Genomic DNA, 18,844 nt, shown 5'->3' with positions numbered 1-18,844 from the left:
GTAACCCACATTTAGCTCAGCCTCAAATATCTCCTTTGAGAAAGACTGTGTTCATAGTATGGAGATCACTTTGGGGGGGTGTAGGTCATTGTGGTGTTCATGCATGTTTCTGGGGTTGTTTTTTCCTACTCTGAGCCAACTTGAGGTTTCTTTAGACATGAAAGGTGGGGTGTTCATTTCTTGGGGAGGGCGTTAGTAAATGGGTGGATGTATGCAACAGAAGCTGCAAACCCCCCCCCCCCTCTGCAATTGCCCTTGGCTCCTGGGGAAGGGGGGCAAATGACTGTTGCCTGTTGCTTGCCCAAGGAGACTGGGTGCCTCTGTCTCCTAAATTCAAAATGTGCCATCGTTGGATGTTTCACCGCCAGTTAGTGCAAAAACCTCGTAAACTGACAGTGTCCATCTTTTTGCCTTTCGAGTCAGTTGTGTGAAACGGCTCGCTTCAGAAAATGCTATGCATTATATACAAGGGGTAAAATGCCACGACTCATTCCTCTCTCTCTCTCTCTCTCTCTCTCTCTCTCTCTGTTCTGTTTTGGTTTTGTTTTGTTCCAGAAGGAGCTTAATTCTGTTGCTTCCGAACTGGCGGCACGGCAGGAAGAAAGCGAGCATTCTCATAAACATTTAATTGAACTCAGCCGGGAATTTAAGAAAAATGTACCTGAGGTACAGTATATTTGCTATTATAGAATTAACTCAGTGGGTAGCTGGATTTCCCTCCCCTCTCCCATTCAAACATCTCTCTCTCTCTCTCTCTCTCTCTCTCTCTCTCTCTGTGTGTGTGTGTGTGTGTGTGTGTGTGAAAGAGAGATTTATATATTTATTTACAGACTTGAGTGACCAACAAGAGAAGGATAAGGTAATCAGCCCCAAATTATGGCCTCAAATGCCCAACTATAGCATATTACAACACAATCTGGTGGTGCAATTGCAGCTAAGGAGCCCGTGGTCCTGATCCTGAGATGCACTGAGCGACCCTTTGGGAGAGGGAGGACCATAGATAGGGCCTCTGAGGCCTATCAGCACAGCTGGCCCTGCCAACAGGCAGGGGTGGGCAGCTGCCTCGGACGGAGGATGCAAGTGTGTGGGGAGGAGAATGCAAGTTGGGGGGGGCAGTCCTTCATTCTCAAAGCTGGCCTGCTTCCTTTGGTTACAGCAGAGGATTCTGTCCCACGGCCCTGGTCAAAGCTAGATGCTAGTCTAGCTGGTTTCCATGCATGTCGTTTACGTCATAAAATACCTCAAAGGGGTTCACCAACAATAAAACTATCTGCTAAAATGGTTAGAATGATGGGTCAGGCAATAATTAAATCAACCCAGTGCCGGATTTACGTACAAGCTAAACAAGCTATAGCTTAGGGCCCCACTCTCTTGGGGGCACCCAAAATATTTAAAGGAAAAAAAACTGGATCTACATTTCCAAAATAAAAGATAAAAAACAAATAAAATAAAATCTACACACAGCAACAGGCTTTGGATAGCTATTAGGTCCATAAATTACCATATAGCATATATTCAACACAAAAAACAGTGGCAATTTGTTGTTGACAAAGGACAGCTGGACATATAAAGGGCCCCATTACCTTCAGTAGCTTAGGGCTTCATCAAACCTAAATCTGCCCTTGAATGAACCATAAGCTAAAAGCACATCAAAACACACGTTGACATTCTACACAGCTGGGCAGGCCTGTCTAAACCAAGAATGTTTTTAGCAGGGGTCGAAAAGAGTACAGCGAAGGCGCCTTACTGATGTCAATAGGCAGCGAGTTCCAAAGTGCGGGTGCTGCCAGACTAAAATATCCATTTCTTACAAATGTGGAACAGGTACTATGTGGCAGCTGTGGCAGGTCCAGTTCCACAAATCGAAGCGGTCAAATGGGTATTTACGCAGTGAGGCGATCATGCAGCTAAATTGGCCCCAAGTAGCAGCTTGACACTACTTGACGCGGGTGGCGCTGTGGGTTAAACCACAGAGCCTAGGACTTACTGATCAGAAGGTTGGCGGTTCGAATCCCTGCGACGGGGTGAGCTCCCATTGTTTGGTCCCTGCTCCTGCCAACCTAGCAGTTAGAAAGCACGTCAAAGTGCAAGTAGATAAATAGGTACCACTCCGTCGGGAAGGTAAACGCCATTTCCATGCGCTGCTCTGTTTCGCCACATGACCACATGACCTGGAAGCTGTACGCCGGCTCCCTCGGCCAATAAAGCGAGATGAGCGCCGCAACCCCAGAGTCAGCCACGACTGGACCTAATGGTCAGGGGTTCCTTTACCTTTACCTTTTTAGCAGCTTGAGCTTGAACCTGACCCAGCAGCAAATTGGAAGCCAGGTCTCAGGCATTGTAAGCTGATGGGGTCTCACTCCTGTCAGCAATTGGGCTGCAGCATTCTGCACTAACTGCATGCCATCATGTCTTGGCTTGTGCCCTCGCCTGTCAGAATGACGGGGTGCCCAGCGCCTTGGCACAAAATGTCCCTTCTTTCAGAACTGTGCTCTCCCCAACCCTGTCAAGTTATTTTATATAACAAGAAAATGTGTTCCAAGGCCTCGTTGCAGAAATCCTGGCACCCGCCTCTCTAAGCAGATGGAACACCACTTTGTTGCTGTTTTTGTTGCCGCTGCTGCTCTTTTCCTCTCCCCAAAATAAATGTTGTTTTAGTCAGTTTGACAGTTGGGGGCTTCCCCCGCCTTCGCTCCCCTCCCCTCCCAACACCACCTCATGCCAGCTTCTACAATTATGTTCCTAGCTTGTATCTAAATTAAGAAGACTTGGGGTGGAGGGTTTGCAGCACCTTATATTATACTAAGGTATTAATTGGGGGGGGGAGGCAATTAAGTAGAGAGCCAAAATCCACAAACCCTGTCCCATGAGAGGCAGTGTAGCATAATGGTTAGAGTGCTGGACTAGGACTAGGGAGAAACAGAGGTGGGGGACTCCTTGAGCCAGCCCCCCCTCCCAAATACACAGAGCAAATATTTCTGGCCCCAACCATATTGGCTCCAGTAGCAAAATGGGGGTGAGGGCAATAGAGTAGACCCAGTACAGGAATAGACAGAGCTTAGCGCCCTGTTGGGTGTGCAAATTGCTCCTTCCCTAGGTGTTAGATCAATCATTTTATGAGCAATTGTGTCATAAATTGAGGAGAGGGGCTGTGTGTACCTGGGTGTGTACATGAGAGAGTGTGGATCAGCGTGTGAGTGGGTACACCCATTTTTGCCCCCATTCTGCGATCATTGGAAGAGTGGCCAAGGATGAAAGTGGCCAAAAAACATCACCATCTCCACCACACCAGCCTAAAAATGGGCCTTTGTTTCTCCTTTAAGTATTATTGTTCTTATCCTCAGTATGCAAATGTAATCAGCTAATTAGTCGATTTGAAACCTGCTCAATTAATCACAACCAAGGCTTCTTTAATTAGGTGACAGCCCAGCTTCATAGGAGGAACCAGTCCCAATTCTGAGGGCTGGATTAGCAGACTCGGGTCTAATTGCGGGCTTCCGCCATTTTCTCTCTTCCAGGAGGTCCGCGACATGGTGGCTCCTGTCTTGAAGAGCTTCCAGGCAGAGGTAAGAAGCCATCTGTGCCCAAGGTACTTCTTAGCAACCGTGAGCCTGCCTGTAAACCGCTCGGGGGACACAAAGTAGAAGCAGGGCCTAAGAGAAAAACGAACCACACACAGCAGCAGGTTCAAAGTCCAAAGATGGCGCCAGGTTTTCGGTGTCAACTCAAGTGGTAGCCAACATGGTGCCCTTCCAGATGTTGTTGGGTGTAGTGGTTAGAGTGTCAGACTTTGACCTTGGAGAGAGCAGGGTTCGAATCCCCATTTGGCCAGGAAGTTCATGGGGTGTCACCTTGGGCCAGTCACTGCCTCTCAGCCAAACCCTACCTCACAAGGTTGTTGTGGAGATTAGATGGGGATGGGGAGACAACTATGCACACCAAAAGGTGAGGTGTTAATGCAATCAATCAGTCAATCAATCAATCAATCAATCAATCAATCAGCTCTACCTCTCGTTTAAATCGGAACCAATGAAGATGGTGAATGAATGTCCTGTGGGTGTCTGGAGGCCATTAGAGGATGGGTGGTGGTCAATGGATTGAGGTTGAATCCTGACAAGACAGAAGTACTGTTTCTAGGGGACAGGGGGCGGGCAGGTGGGGGGGATTCCCTGGTTCCTAATGGGGTAACTGCACCCATAAAAGACCAGGCGCACAGCCTGAGAGTCACTTAAAGCCCTAAACGACTTTGGCTCTACAGTGGTGCCTCACAAGACGAAATTAATTCGTTCCGCAAGTTTTTTCTTCTTGCGAGTTTTTCGTCTTGCGAAGCACGGTTTCCCATAGGAATGCATTGAAAATCAATCAATGCGTTCCTATGGAAACCGCCTTCAGACCAGGTCCAGGGACAGTCTGTCCCCCGACCTCTTCTGAAGGCTGGGGGGGGGGACAAGGGCTTTTCTTCCCACCCCCAGCCTTCAGAAGACTGTTCTGAAGGCTGGCGGTGGGAAGAAAAGCCCTTCTCCCCACCTCCCGCCCCGCAAGCTCCGGGGACAGGAGGGCTTTGCTGCCGACCCCCAGCATTTTAAAAGCCCCCGGGACAGCAGAGGTCTTCTGAAGGCAGGCGGTGGGCGAAAGTCTTTGCTCCCCCTGCCTGCCTTCAAAAGCCGTCGGGATAGCGGAGAAACGCGCTGCGCTTCTCCGCTATCCCGGGAAGGCAGGCGGGGGGGGGAGCAAAGACTTTTGCCCCCCACCGGCCTTCAGAAGAGGTCCAGGACCTCTTGTGAAGGCCGGAGGGGGGGCGAAAGGCTTTGCTCCCCACCGCCAGCATTTAAAAGAGGTCCCCGGAGATTTCCCTATGGGCTTTCTTCTTGCGAAGCAAGCCCATAGGGAAATTCGTCTTGCGGAACGACTCAAAAACGGAAAACTCTTTCGTCTTGCGAGTTTTTCGTTTAGCGAGGCGTTCGTCTTGCGAGGCACCACTGTATATACCTGAAGGAGTGTCTCCACTTCCGTCATCCAGAGGTCCATCTCCAAGGGCCTTCTGGCGGTTCCCTCACAGAGAGAGCTCTCCCACTCAGATGAGACGACCTCTTTGCTGCTGCGGTAGAAGCCAATACCACACGAGCGTGTGGATTTATTCCCCCCATTAAATTCCATGCACAAGAGATGGATTTGATGCTGGATTCACTGACTGGGTGTGTTTTTTCCACCACCCCTTGAAAACATTTATTATTATTGCCTGTCTTTCTCCCGCAGGTGTCAGGGCAGGTTACGACCAGTTAAAATTCAGAAATAAAAACAGTTAAAACATACTACATTCACATGAGCAGGGTGGGTCCTGAAACACACATCAGAGGTGTCGAAGGCCAGGGCCAAGAGCTGTGTCTTCAGCATTCGCAAAAAAAGCTGTATAGTGAGGGGCTGCCACAGAGAAGGCCCTCACCCAGGCCACCCCCCAAAACTTGTGAGGGAAGTGGAACTGCTGAGAGGGCCCCTGGGCAGGTCTGTTGTTTTTGATGGCTTCCTTCCTTAACTCCATCCATCAAGGCTTTTTTGCTGTGGGGAATAAGATCTATTCCAGCTTTCGGTGGAGCCATGGCTCTGAGAGATTTAAATGCTTCCGAGGTGGTGAAGGCAGGTGTTGGAGAAATATCACACTTTGGAGCGTTCCTAAAATCTTCATTATTCTCTTGCCGGGGTGGGGTGGGGAGGGGAGCAGAGAAATAGTTCCTCCGTCTGTGCGGCTTCTACCCCGCTTAGCTCGAAACCCCCAGAGAGACGCCGGCGCACGGCAACAGCACATTAGAGACTGTCATCTTGCGAGCTTCGCCTTACTTCTAAATCTGTCTCTTTGGAACGACATAACGGCACAAGGAAAAATATTAAAGTAAACAATAACTGCATTTACACAAATGTGGGCTGATTTCCATATTTTTCATCACTTCATTTTATTACCCAGTTTTTACTGATATGCTTATTTATTTATAGGGCAATCCGGTATTGATTCATTCCGAAACGCTCGGCGTAAACACATAAAAGAGAATGATAACAATAGGAATGTATTTCTGGTTGTTTTAAATACTGCCTGTTTCCCCAGCAGATGTCATTAGATCCTCTGGGAGAGGGGGGGGTGGGATGGAGGGGGGGTGCTGGCACAGAGAAGGGAGCAGGGCCGGGGTATCCAAGAGTCACGGTGAGGCAGCTGCCTCAGAGCTTTTTAACCAGCCAGCTAGTTTGAAGGGATGCGGGTGGCGCTGTGGGTTAAACCACAGAGCCTAGGACTTTTCGATCAGAAGGTCAACGGTTCGAATCCCCACGACGGGGTCAGCTCCCGTTGCTCAGTCCCTGCTCCTGCCCACCTAGCAGTTCGAAAGCATGTAAAAGTGCAAGTAGATAAATAGGTACCACTCCGGCGGGAAGGTAAATGGCTTTTCCGTGCGCTGCTCTGGTTCGCCAGAAGTGGCTTAGTCATGCTTGCCACATGATCCGGAAGCTGTACGCCAGCTCCCTCGGCCAATAAAGCGAGATGAGCGCCGCAACCCCAGAGTCGGTCACGACTGGACTTAATGGTCAGGGGTCCCTTTATCTTTACCTTTAGTTTGTAGGAATGTAATATAAGAAGAACCCTATTTTCCTGGGACAGTCCCAGAGTTACAGAAGCCGTCATGGTTTCTGACTGGATCCCAGAATGTCCTGCTTTTCCTTAGGACATCCCTATTTTCATCATAGAAATGTTGGAGGGTATGGAGTTGCCTGACCCCCAAGCCAAGGAAATAAGTAACTATACAGTGGTACCTCAGGTTAACAACTTAATTCATTCTGGAGGTCCGTTCTTAACCTGAAACTGTTCTTAACCTGAGGTGCCACTTTAGCTAATGGGGCCTCCCACCGTTGCCACGCTATTTCTGTTCTCATCCTGAAGCGAAAGTTCTTAACCTGAGGTACTGTTTCTGGGTTAGTGGAGTCTGTAACCTGAACCGTCTGTAACCCGAGGTACCACTGTACAACCTTTAGAAGACATGTGAAGGCAGCCCTGTATAGGGATTTTAAAAAATATTTAATGTTTTGTTATGTTTTTAGATATGTTGGAAGCCACCCAGATTGGCTGGGGCAACCCAGTCAGATGGGTTGGGTATAATAATCATAATAATAATAATAATAATAATAATACTACTACAGTGGTACCTCAAGTTACAAACACCTCAGGTTACAAACTCTACTAACCTGGAAGAGTTACCTCGACTTGAGAACTTTGCCCCAGAATGAGAATGGAAATCGTGTGCTGGCAGTGCAGCGGCAGCAAGAGGCCCCATTAGTGAAAGCTTGCCTCTAGTTAAGAACAGTTTCAGGTTAAGAACGGACCTCCAGAACGAATTAAGTTCGTAACTAGAGGTACCACTGTAATAGACATCCCTATTTTCACTGGAGAAATGTTGGAGGGTATGCACCATGGCATCTAGGCTGCCTAGCCTAGCCTAGACTGTGGTGGCAGAGCACAACTGTCCTGGCTAGCAGCAACTGATAGCTTTATCCTTCATGAACTTGTCCAGTCCTCTTTTATAGCCACCTAGAGAGCCAGTGTGGTGTAGTGGTTAAGAGCGGTAGACTCATAATCTGGTGAACCGGGTTCGCGTCTCCGCTCCTCCACATGCAGCTGCTGGGTGACCTTGGGCTAGTCACACTTCTCTGAAGTCTCTCAGCCCCACTCACCTCACAGAGTGTTTGTTGTGGGGAAGGAAGGGGAAGGAGAATGTTAGCCGCTTCGTTCAGGTAGTGATAAAGCAGGATATCAAATCCAAACTCTTCTTCTTCTTCTAAGTTGGTGGCCATCCCCATTTGTTCTTCCAGAGAGGAGGGGCCTACCACACTTTGGTCTTCCTACCTGAGACTTCCAGCCATACCAGCTGCCTTCCGAAACAACTTCTCTTAGCCCTGCCTTCGGTCTTGTGCATTTGATTTGGTCTTGTGACTGGACTCTGCTTCTCTGAACTTCAAGAGCCCACAGAGCTGGACAGGAGGGAACCTGAGATCCCAGTCCATCCACAGTGGTCAAGGCCTTGGGACTGATATGGCCTAGACCAGGTCGTTGGTTGCTGTTTCTAACCCAGATAGACACAGTGTGTTCACTGGCCTCCCAAGTTCCTGAGGTCAACTGCTGGTCCTGTAAGCCTATTGGAGCAGGGACCTGTCTTCTTGAATTTTGTGAAGTGCCAGGCAGAGCAAGAATGGGAAACCTTTGGCCCTCCATATGTTTCAGAATTGCTCTTGGGAGAAAAGCAATGACAAACCTAGACGGCATCTTAAAAAGCAGAGAGATCACCTTGCTGACAAAGGTCCGTATAGTTAAAGCTATGGTTTTCCCAGTAGTGATGTATGGAAGTGAGAGCTGGACCATAAAGAAGGCTGATCGCCGAAGAATTGATGCTTTTGAATTATGGTGCTGGAGGAGACTCTTGAGAGTCCCATGGACTGCAAGAAGATCAAACCTCTCCATTCTGAAGGAAATCAGCTCTGAGCACTCACTGGAAGGACAGATCCTGAAGTTGAGGCTCCAATACTTTGGCCAGCTCACGAGAAGAGAAGACTCCCTGGAAAAGACCCTGATGTTGGGAAAGATGGAGGGCACAAGGAGAAGGGGACGACAGAGGACAAGATGGTTGGACAGTGTTCTCGAAGCTACCAGCATGAGTTTGACCAAACTGCGGGAGGCAGTGGAAGACAGGAGTGCCTGGTGTGCTCTGGTCCATGGGGTCACAAAGAGTTGGACACGACTAAACAACAACAACAACAACAACAACAACTCTCAGCAGCCTTAGCAAACATGGCTAGTGGCCAGGGATGGTTGGAGCTGGAGTTAAACAACATCTGGAGGGCCAGAGATTCCTTCTCTTGATCTATTCTAGGGTAATGGTTGTAGCTCAGTGGTACAGCAAATGGTACAGAAGTTTCCAGCTTCAGTTCCTGGGACCACAAACGTAACATGAGCCAACAGGGTGATACAGCAGCAAAAAATCCAGTGCTGTTCTAGATTGCATCAACAGACATCTAGTGTCCAGGTCAAGGGAAATAATAGTACTGCTCTATTCTGACTGGTGAGAGCCCATCTGGAGTCTTGTGTCCACTTGTGGACACCACAAAATTTAAGAAGGAAATTGATGGAACTTGAGCAGAGGAGGGCAACTAAGATGGAAACTAAGATGGGTCTGGAAACCAAGCTTTATGAGGAACAGTTGGAGGAGCTGGGTATGTTGAGCCTGGAAAAGCGGAGATATGATAGCCATCTTCAAATATCTTAATGGCTCTCAGTGGAGGATGAAGAAAGCTTGTTTTTTCCTGCTCTGGAGGGTAGGACTTTAGCCAATCGTTTCAAGTTACAAGACAGGAGAGTCAAACTAAACATCAGAAATAACTTTCTGATGGTCAGAGCTGTTCGACACTGGAACAGACTCCCACGAGAGGTGGTGGACTCTCCTTCCTTGGAGGTTTTTAACTAGATGTTGGATGATCATCGGTCATGTATGATTTAGGTAAGATTCCTGCATTGCAGGGGTTTGGACTAGATGACCCTCGGGGTCCCTTCCAACTACAGTTCTGTGATTCTAGGGGAAACGCCTGCCTGAAACCTTGGAGAGCCACTGCGAAGTTAGTTTATACAATAAAGAGTGAGATGGACTGTTGGTGTGACTTGATATGAGGCAGCTTCTAACATTCATGTGCTTTCATTTTGTGGAGGATATGATGCTGAGAGCCAGTGTGGTGTAGTGGTTAAGAGCGGTGGACTCGTAATCTGGTGAACCGGGTTCGCTTCCCCGCTCCTCCACATGCAGCTGCTGGGTGACCTTGGGCTAGTCACACTTCTCTGAAGTCTCTCAGCCCCACTCACCTCACAGAGGATTTGCTGTGGGAGAGGAAGGGAAAAGGAGATTGTGAGCTGCTTTGAGACTCCTTCGGGTAGTGATAAAGCGGGATATCAAATCCAAACGCTTCTTCTCTTCTTCTAAATCGAGTCAGAACAATGCACCCATTTAGGCCAGTATGGTCTGCTCTGCTCTGACTGGTGCCTGAGGCCAGGATCCTTTGCTGCCCTGCCACCTGAGAGTCAAGGAACTGGACCTTCTGCATGCGAAGCCTGAGTGAAAACATCAAACATTAAAAACCTCCTTATACAGGGCTGCCTTCAGATGTCTTCTAAAAGTCAGATAGTTGTTCATTTCCTTGACATCTGAAGTCGTTCATTTCCTTGACATCTGAAGGTGTTCCACACGGAGGGTGCCACTACCGAGAAGGCCCTATGCCTGGTTCCCTGTAACCTCACTTCTCGCAGTGAGGGAACTGCCAGAAGACCCTCGGAGGAGGACCTGGCGTGGCATGGAGAGCAAATGGACGAAGGAAAGTATATCTCCCTCTGTCGTAATACTAGAACTCATGGACTTCCAGTGAAGCTGAACATTGAAAGATTCAGGACGAATAAAATGATGGCCTTCTTCATGCAACACATAATTAAACTATGGAAGTCATTCCCACAGGAGGCAATGTTAAAAGAGGATTAGACAGGTTTGTGGAGGAGAGGGCTATCGATGGCTACTAGCCAGAATAGCTGTGTTCTATCTTCACAGTGGCGCTGTGGGTTAAACCTCAGTGCCTAGGACTTGCTGATCAGAAGGTCGGTGGTTTGAATCCCCGTGACGGGGTGAGCTCCCGTTGCTCGGTCCCTGCTCCTGCCAACCTAGCAGTTCGAAAGCACATCAAAGTGCAAGTAGATAAATAGGTACCGCTCCAGAGGGAAGGTAAACGGCGTTTCCGTGCGCTGCTCTGGTTCTCCAGAAGCGGCTTAGTCATGCTGGCCACATGACCCAGAAGCTGTCTGCGGACAAACACCGGCTCCCTCAGCCTATAGAGCGAGATGAGCGCCGCAGCCCCAGAGTTGATCACGACTGGACCTAATGGTCAGGGGTCCCTTTACATTATCTTCACAGCAATGCTTCTGAACACAAGTTCCTGGAAACCACAGGGCTCTTGTGCCCAGACCTGCTTGCTGTTTTCCTTTTGGGGCACCTGGCCGCTGTGAGAACAAGATGCTAGGCTAGAGGGGCCACTGGCCTGATCCAGTTGTAGGGCTCTTCTTGTGTTCTTCCAGTGCCCCATGGCCCTTCTTTTCCATGGAAGCAGACTGGAGAATGGTGCCACCCTTGGCTCAGTGTCCTGGCTGGTAAGATCTCAGTATCTGGGATGTGATGAGCCTCCAGACTCTGGGCACACCCAGCGCATAGCGCATTTTTTAAAGGGAAATTCCCTTATTCCGAATAGGATTCCTCGCAAGAAAAGGGAAAAGTTGACAGCTATGACCCAGCGGTGCCTGTGGGGAGGAAGGAATATGAGGCACCCTCATTGTGGAGGAGAGGGAACCAGCTTCTCTCTTCGCCCCCCCAACCTGATTCAATAAATAAAAACCTGCCTTTAATTTTCCATTACTGGGAAGACAAAAGGCCTGCCCGCCACAGTAGTGGAGTGGCGACAGCTTGAAATGGCCAAAGTTTTTGAGTCTCCTTGCAGACAGGGAAAAGAGCAGAGCCAGAACCCCGCTAATTACAAAAGTTGCTTTATGAAAGATAATTCAAAGCAATAATTTAGCAAACATAATCAAGTAGCACAGATGGGGATTCTGATGAATAGTTTGCAACATGCAATTAGCAGCTCTTGCAGTTACATATCATTAACCCTCAGAGCACAAAAATTATTTTCTCATTATTAGATGAAAAGGTAAAATTAAGCTGACTAGACAGTTAAGGAACAAACTACAATTAATTACCTTCATTTATTACAGTCATTATTTGAAACTTTATTCTCCCCCCCCCCCCACCTTCTCCTCCTCCTCCTCCTTCGGCTGGATGCGTGAAAACATCTAAATTAAAAGTTTTAGTACATTAAAATAAAGGTAACATAGTCTACATGCCTGAGCATCCAAAATAGTGGTGGAAGGAAAGCAAAGAGATGACTACAGTGTCACAGCTGTCACTGACGGGTCTTCCAAAGGCCACGAGTTCAAGAATCCAGGTTATTTCACAGGGCTCTCCCCACCGCAGGAACAGAAACTGACATTCAGACAGGAGAGGCTATTCAAGGAGCAATTAAGAGGTTATATATCACTTATCCTCAACCTGTATTCAACAAAATGGGTAGAACTGGCAAACAGGACCCTTTTAATTAAAAGCACAGGAACCCCCAAAAGCTTCAATAGTGCTTTACCTGTCCATACGAATAGGAGGGGTGATGCTGGAGTTGGAGTTGCTGTAGTTATGTTTTATCACTCCCCAAATCACCAGATCCAGACTGAAAAAATAGAAGAGAACCAAAGAAAGCAGTGGAATTTATTTATTTGAAAGTAACATTTGAGAAGGGACGCGGGTGGCGCTGTGGGTTAAACTACAGAGCCTAGGACTTGCCGATCAGAAGGTCGGCGGTTCAAATCCCCGTGACGGGGTGAGCTCCCGCTGCTCGGTCCCTGCTCCTGCCCACCTAGCAGTTCAAAAGCACATCAAAGCGCAAGTAGATAAATAGGTACCGCTCTGGCGGAAAGGTAAACGGCGTTTCCGTGCGCTGCTCTGGTTCACCAGAAGCGGCTTAGTCATGCTGGCCACATGACCTGGAAGCTGTACGCCAGCTCCCTCGGCCAATAAAGCAAGATGAGTGCTGCAAACCCAGAGTCGTCCGCGACTGGACCTAATGGTCAGGGTTTCCTCTACCTTTACCTTTAACATTTGAGTGTTCCATAGAAAAGTGAACAAAGCCCACTGGGCGCCTCCATAGGGTTGTCAGTGGGCAGCTTCTTGAATGCCCCCCATGGAGGGGGGCAGGTTACAGCAACAGCCAAGGCGACATTTTTCCACCTTCACCGCATCAAGCGGTGGTCCCTTACCTTTTCCACCCCAACCTGGCAGCAGTGATCCATGCGACGGTCACCTCCAGACTTGACTACTGTAATTCGCTCTATGCAGGGCTGCCCTTGAAGCTGTCCCAGAAACTCCAGCGGGTGCAGAATGCTGCAGCGAGGCTCCTCACGGGGTCTCTGCCATAGGAGCATATTCACCCAGTGCTTTTCAAACTGCACTGGCTCCCGGTGGAGTACAGGGTCAGATTTAAGGTGCTGGTTTTGACCTTTAAAGCCCTTCACGGCCTAGGACCCTCGTACCTACGGGACCGCCTCTCCCGGTATGCCCCACGGAGGACCTTAAGGTCCATATATAGCAACACCCTAGAAGTCTCGGACCATAAGGAAGTTAGATTAGCCTCAGCCAGAGCCAGGGCCTTTTCAACACTGGCTCCGGCCTGGTGGAACGCTCTGCCTCATGAGACCAGGGCCCTGCGGGATCTGATTTCTTTCCACAAGGCCTGTAAGACAGAGTTGTTCCACCTGGCCTTTGGCTTGGAATCAATTTATTCCCTCCCCCTCTTTCTTTTTTCCTTTCTCCTCCTGTGATGAAGCTGCATTTTAATGTTTTGATGTTGTATTTTAATCTTGTTTTTAAGTTGTATTCATTCAACTTGTTTTTATTATTGGTTGTTAGCCGCCCTCAGCCTGGCCTTGGCTGGGGAGGGCAGGGTATAAATAAAAATTATTATTATTATTGTTGTTGTTGTTGTTGTTGTTGTTGTTATCATCATCATCATCATTATTATCATCATCATCATCCTGGTCCAACCAGCTCCTCCATAAGATTCATAACACCACCCCAAACAGGAAGCCTTTCATAGCCCTTCCTGTCCAGGAGTGGACCATGGCCAGTCTGGGTGGGCAGGGCCAAGCTAAAGCCTGATAATGCTTCACTGCTGGGACAGAAGTTCCAAAGTGGGTGGTTCCCAGTCCTTGCCTGGGCGTCTCCTGAGAGCAGGCTCTGCGGCAGATAATCTTAGTAGTTCTTTCCTGCACTGCGAAGCTACAGTTGGAAAGATGAGTAGGCATATCATCTTTAAGTAAAGGTAAAGGGACCCCTGACCATTAGGTCCAGTCATGACCAACTCTGGGGTTGCGGCGCTCATCTCGCTTTATTGGCCGAGGGAGCCAGCGTACAGCTTCCAGGTCATGTGGCCAGCATGACTAAGCCGCTTCTGGCGAACCAGAGCAGCGCATGGAAACGCCGTTTACCTTCCCACTGGAGCGGTACCCATTTATCTACTTGCACCTTGATGTGCTTTCAAACTGCTAGGTTGGCAGGAACAGGGACCGAGCAACGGGAGCTCACCCCATCGCGGGGATTTGAACCGCCGACCTAGGCTCTGTGGTTTAACCCACAGCGCCACCCGCGTCCCATATCCTCTTTAAAAGGGAAATAAAAAGCAGATCTCGCCCTGTTTATATATAAGGCTGTCCCTGTTTGTGTGATATGCGCTGTGCAGTTTGTTAATTAAAGGAATACAGCATGGGTCGCCTTCGCAAAGCAAATGATAATCTGCCACAGGTTTTCCCTGCTCTTCTGCCTCTACCTCGTCTGTGCCTCAGTTTCTCCACTCGGCCGGCCAAAGCTCCATTCTCTCCCCACCCCACCTGCCTTGAAGGCACAAAACAGTTCAGAGCAACACACCACCAGACTGACCTTTTCTCACTCTGGCAATTAAAATCAATCTCCTACGCTCAGCCCTGGCTGGAGTTTTCACTCAGGGCCTTTTCAGGCTGAGCATCAGTGCAGACTGGTTGTCCACCCTGCCACAACTGTCCCTCTTAAAATATGATTGCCAAATATGTTTGCAAGTAATAATAATAATCTGGCTGGGTTTCCCCAGCCACTCTGGGCGGCCTCCACAGAGACCAAAAATACACTAAAATGTCACACATTAAAAACTTCCCTGAACAGGGCTGCCTTAAGATGTCTTCTGAATGTCAGGTAATTGTTTATCTCTTTGACATCTGAAGGGAGGGCGTTCCACAGGGCGGGCGCCACTACCGAGAAGGCCCTCTGCCTGGTTCCCTGTAACTTGGTGTCTCGCAGTGAGGGAACCGCCAGAAGGCCCTCGGTGCTGGACCTCAGTGTCCGGGCAGAACGATGGGGGTGGAGACGCTCCTTCAGGTATACAGGACCGAGGCCATTTAGGGCTTTAAAGGTCAACACCAACACTTTAAATTGCGCTCGAAAACGTACTGGGAGCCAATGCAGATCTCTCAGGACCAGTGTTATGTGGTCCCAGCGGCCACTCCCAGTCACCAGTCTAGCTGCCGCATTCTGGATTAATTGCAGTTTCCGGGTCACCTTCAAAGGTAGCCCCACGCAGAGTGCGTTGCAGTAGTCCAAGCGAGAGATAACTAGACCATGCACCACTCTGGTGAGACAGTCCATGGGCAGGTAGGGTCTCAGCCTGCATATCAGGTGGAGCTGGTAGACAGCCGCCCTGGACACAGAATTAACCTGCGCCTCCATGAACAGCTGTGAGTCCAAAATGACTCCCAGGCTGCGCACCTGGTCCTTCAGGGGCACAGTTACCCCATTCAGGACCAGGGAGTCCCCCACACCCGCCCTCCCCCTGTCCCCCAAAAACAGTACTTCAGTCTTGTCAGGATTCAACCTCAATCTGTTAGCCGCCATCCATCCCTCTGAAAAGGTGCCTTGCTTTCTCCTTTTCCCCAGTGCTTGATGTTTCCAAAGTTTTTTAATGGGGTGGAGGGGTGCAGAAAACACGCTTTTATTACTTCTGTTAGGGCAGCCTAAGTATTGCATTGGCCGGTTTTGCTGCCCCATCACACTGCTGGCTCGCAACCAGCTTCTGTTTGACTGAGATCTTGAGAGCTTCTTTTCACATGTGCTTCTGCCAAGCCGTTCTCTCCCTCCACCCCAAGAGGAGGTTTATTCTCGGTTCCCAGGCTTTGCCCGGTCCTCCACAACCTTCATACACAAGCTGGCAACAGCTGCCTCCTTGAACTCGGCCAGGATCCCCGTCAAGCGGTGGAAACAAGATTGTGTGGGTGTCCTTGTGTGTGGTGTGACAGGCAAAGGACTCCTTGAGAAAGTTGTAATGAGATTACTGTCCTTTGGCTTCTAATATCAGGAACTTTGCCAGAGCTCCGTTGTGCCTGTCAGGAAGTATTATGAGGAAATAAAGGGCTTGCAGCAATTTTATTTCATTCAGCATCATCATCTTGGCAAAGTAAATGATTTAAAGCCGCCCCTCCCCCTTCTTTGTTTTCCTCCTCAGTTAAGCAGTCTTTTTCAGCAGATCTTTGTTATATATCCCATTAGGAATAACATCATCCAAAGGATAATACTGGTTCATGTCTATTTCTTCTTTTAACAACAGAATGATGATGATGATGATGTTGAATTTGAACAACACACAGTCTTATCTTGAACTAGAATTCCCATGCTTTAGAATCAACTGTGTGATCTGTTTGATGTAAGCTGGAGTGGGGTTCAGTTTTGTTCTGGCCTTGTGAGATTTTGGGGGGTCTCCTCAGCCAGGCTCACACACCTCAGCTGATCTCTATCCTGCCTTCCCCTGGCTGGCCTCAGCCAGGCTCAGCCAGGCTCAGCTGATCTCTATCCTGCCTTCCCCTGGCTGGGGAGGTCGGGCTGACACTCGCTGAAGGGACAGAAGTTTAGAAAATTATGCAAGGCACGCAGAGAAAGTGGAACGAGAATGTTTTCTCCCTCTTTCCTAACACTAGAATTGTGGGCATCCAGTGAAGCTGGAAGGTTGGAAGATTCAGGGCAGAGAAAAGAAAGGACTTCTTCACGCACACATCGTTATACTGTGGAACTCACGCCCACTGGAGGCAGTAAGGGCCACCAACTTGGATGGCTTCAAAGGAGGATCAGAGTTCAAGTACACAGTCAAAACACTTGAGTTGTGAAGCAGGGGCATGGAAAATTCCAAGGGCCAAGCAGGGAAGGCCATTTGGCCCCCAGGCCTGACCCGAGGGTCTGAGGAGACTCATTTGGGCGAAGGTCTTCCTTACTAGTTATTGCAGCGCCATCTTGTGTACGTTTTGGACTAACGTGAGAAATAAAGACACAAGACACCAATATTTAGGTTAATGGGCTAAAATTGGCCACAACTTTATTGGTTACAGATGATGAGCGGTATTGGCTTAGGCATTGGTCCTAATCGACTATCCGGCTTCAGTCTGCCTGCCTGAAGGCTGGGAAGGGTTAACACCAGCAGGGGGAGCCCTGCTGATGCACATCAACAAGGCACTCCCCTGGGGTCACCGCTGGGGGGCGTGCCTTGGGCCCTGGCCTCCATAGGCTTCGGACGGGGCCATGCCCCCCAAAATCCTTTACCAGGCTACCCTTCACCAACAGGGGGAGGTGATGGTGCTCCTCCCCCCCATTCATCTACATAACAATACCCATACCAATGCCTAACCGCCAAGCCGAGGAAGTTGTGACGATTTTCTACGAGGTAGGCGAAAAAACCAAACGGCTGGTGCCAATTTGCCAAGTGGAAAAATTCCTACTAGGCCCCTTAACGGCGACCAACCAAAGTCCATAGCAAGGTCAAAGGAGAAACCTTGAAGGGCGGGTGGGTGGGAAATTCACCCAGCTGAGCGGCGGCCAAAGAGGAAGATCCTCTGCCACGCTTGCCTTAAATGCAGCAAGCCACGCCCTCTGAGCCAGCCGATTGGCTGGCCAGGGCAATGACGCGGCAGAGGATTCCCCTGATCACTCGGGGCTGGGGGCGTGAAACTCGCAACACCACCTCCTCCCGAGGTCGGACGTGGCTTTTTATTGTGATGGCGCAATACCTGGAAGGAAGGTGGTTTGAGGCTTTTTGTTAAGGAAGCCATTGGGCAGCTAAAACTAACCCCCCCTCCCCCAAAAAAGCCACCAGTTGGGGGAGGGGACAGAAGGAGGCATCAAACAATGGGCACAAGATGTTGGACATAACATAATGATGGCTGACTGGGAACAGTTATGGACCACAGGTATGAAATTTACGGCATGTAAGAGAAAACTTAATGAAAATGATCTACAGGTGGTACATGACACCAGTCAAGCTTGCAAAAATTTACCATTTGCCCGATAATAAATGTTGGAAATGTAAAGAGACCAAAGGCACATTCTTTCACCTTTGGTGGACATGCCCAAGGATTAAGACTTTCTGGGAAATGATTTATAATGAAATGAAAAAGGTATTTAAATATACTTTTTTGAAGAAACCAGAGGCCTTCCTCCTGGGCATGGTCGGCCAATTGGTGTCAAAGAAGGATAGAACTTTCTTTATGTATGCCACAACAGCAGCAAGAATACTTATTGCAAAGTACTGGAAGACACAAGATCTACCCACCCGGGAAGAATGGCAGATGAAGGTGATGGACTACATGGAACTGGCAGAAATGACTGGCAGAATCCGAGACCAAAGAGAAGAGTCGGTGGAAGAAGATTGGAAGAAATTTAAAGATTATCTACAGAAATATTGTAAAATTAAGGATTGTTAGAAAGATGTTGGAATGAAGTTACATGGCTTTAGCAGAAATGTTATAAAGAATTAAGTATAATAGATTGTAATTGGATTAAAGGAAAAAATAACGTTAGAATTTGTTAAGTTAAATGATAGGACAGAAGTTTGAGGAAGATGGAAAGGATTTGCTGAAACAAATAATCGAAGTGGAATACAAAAAAGGGAGGTGTGAGGAGGTCGCTGAAACAAGCAAAAGAAAGTTAATAACATTGAAAGTATTGGTTGTGTTTCTTTTTTCTTTCTTTTTTTCACTGTTTTTGTTTTATTTTTGTTAAGTATATGTAATATTTTTGTTTTTGGGTTGTATTGTATGGTTTTGTTATGTTTAATTCTTTTTCTTTTTTCTTTCTGTAACTTTTAAAACTTTAATAAATATTATTTAAAAACAAACAAACAG

At 48.4% G+C, this 18,844-nt stretch overlaps 1 protein-coding gene across 1 annotated transcript in view; it reads left to right on the top strand.

Annotated features, from left to right (window-relative positions):
* CUX2 (cut like homeobox 2) overlaps positions 1-18,844 on the top strand; it is a 265,234-nt gene that overhangs the window by 152,163 nt on the left and 94,227 nt on the right. Inside the window, exons 2-3 of the mRNA XM_079987653.1 lie at positions 556-666; positions 3,519-3,566. Of these exons, the coding sequence (XP_079843779.1) occupies positions 556-666; positions 3,519-3,566 (159 nt within the window). The remainder of the gene's footprint in view (positions 1-555; positions 667-3,518; positions 3,567-18,844) is intronic.

This window comes from Podarcis cretensis (genome assembly GCF_951804945.1).
Source record: "Podarcis cretensis genome assembly, chromosome: 8".
Lineage (NCBI taxonomy): Eukaryota > Metazoa > Chordata > Lepidosauria > Squamata > Lacertidae > Podarcis > Podarcis cretensis.
This window is presented reverse-complemented; position numbering and strand designations above follow the sequence as displayed.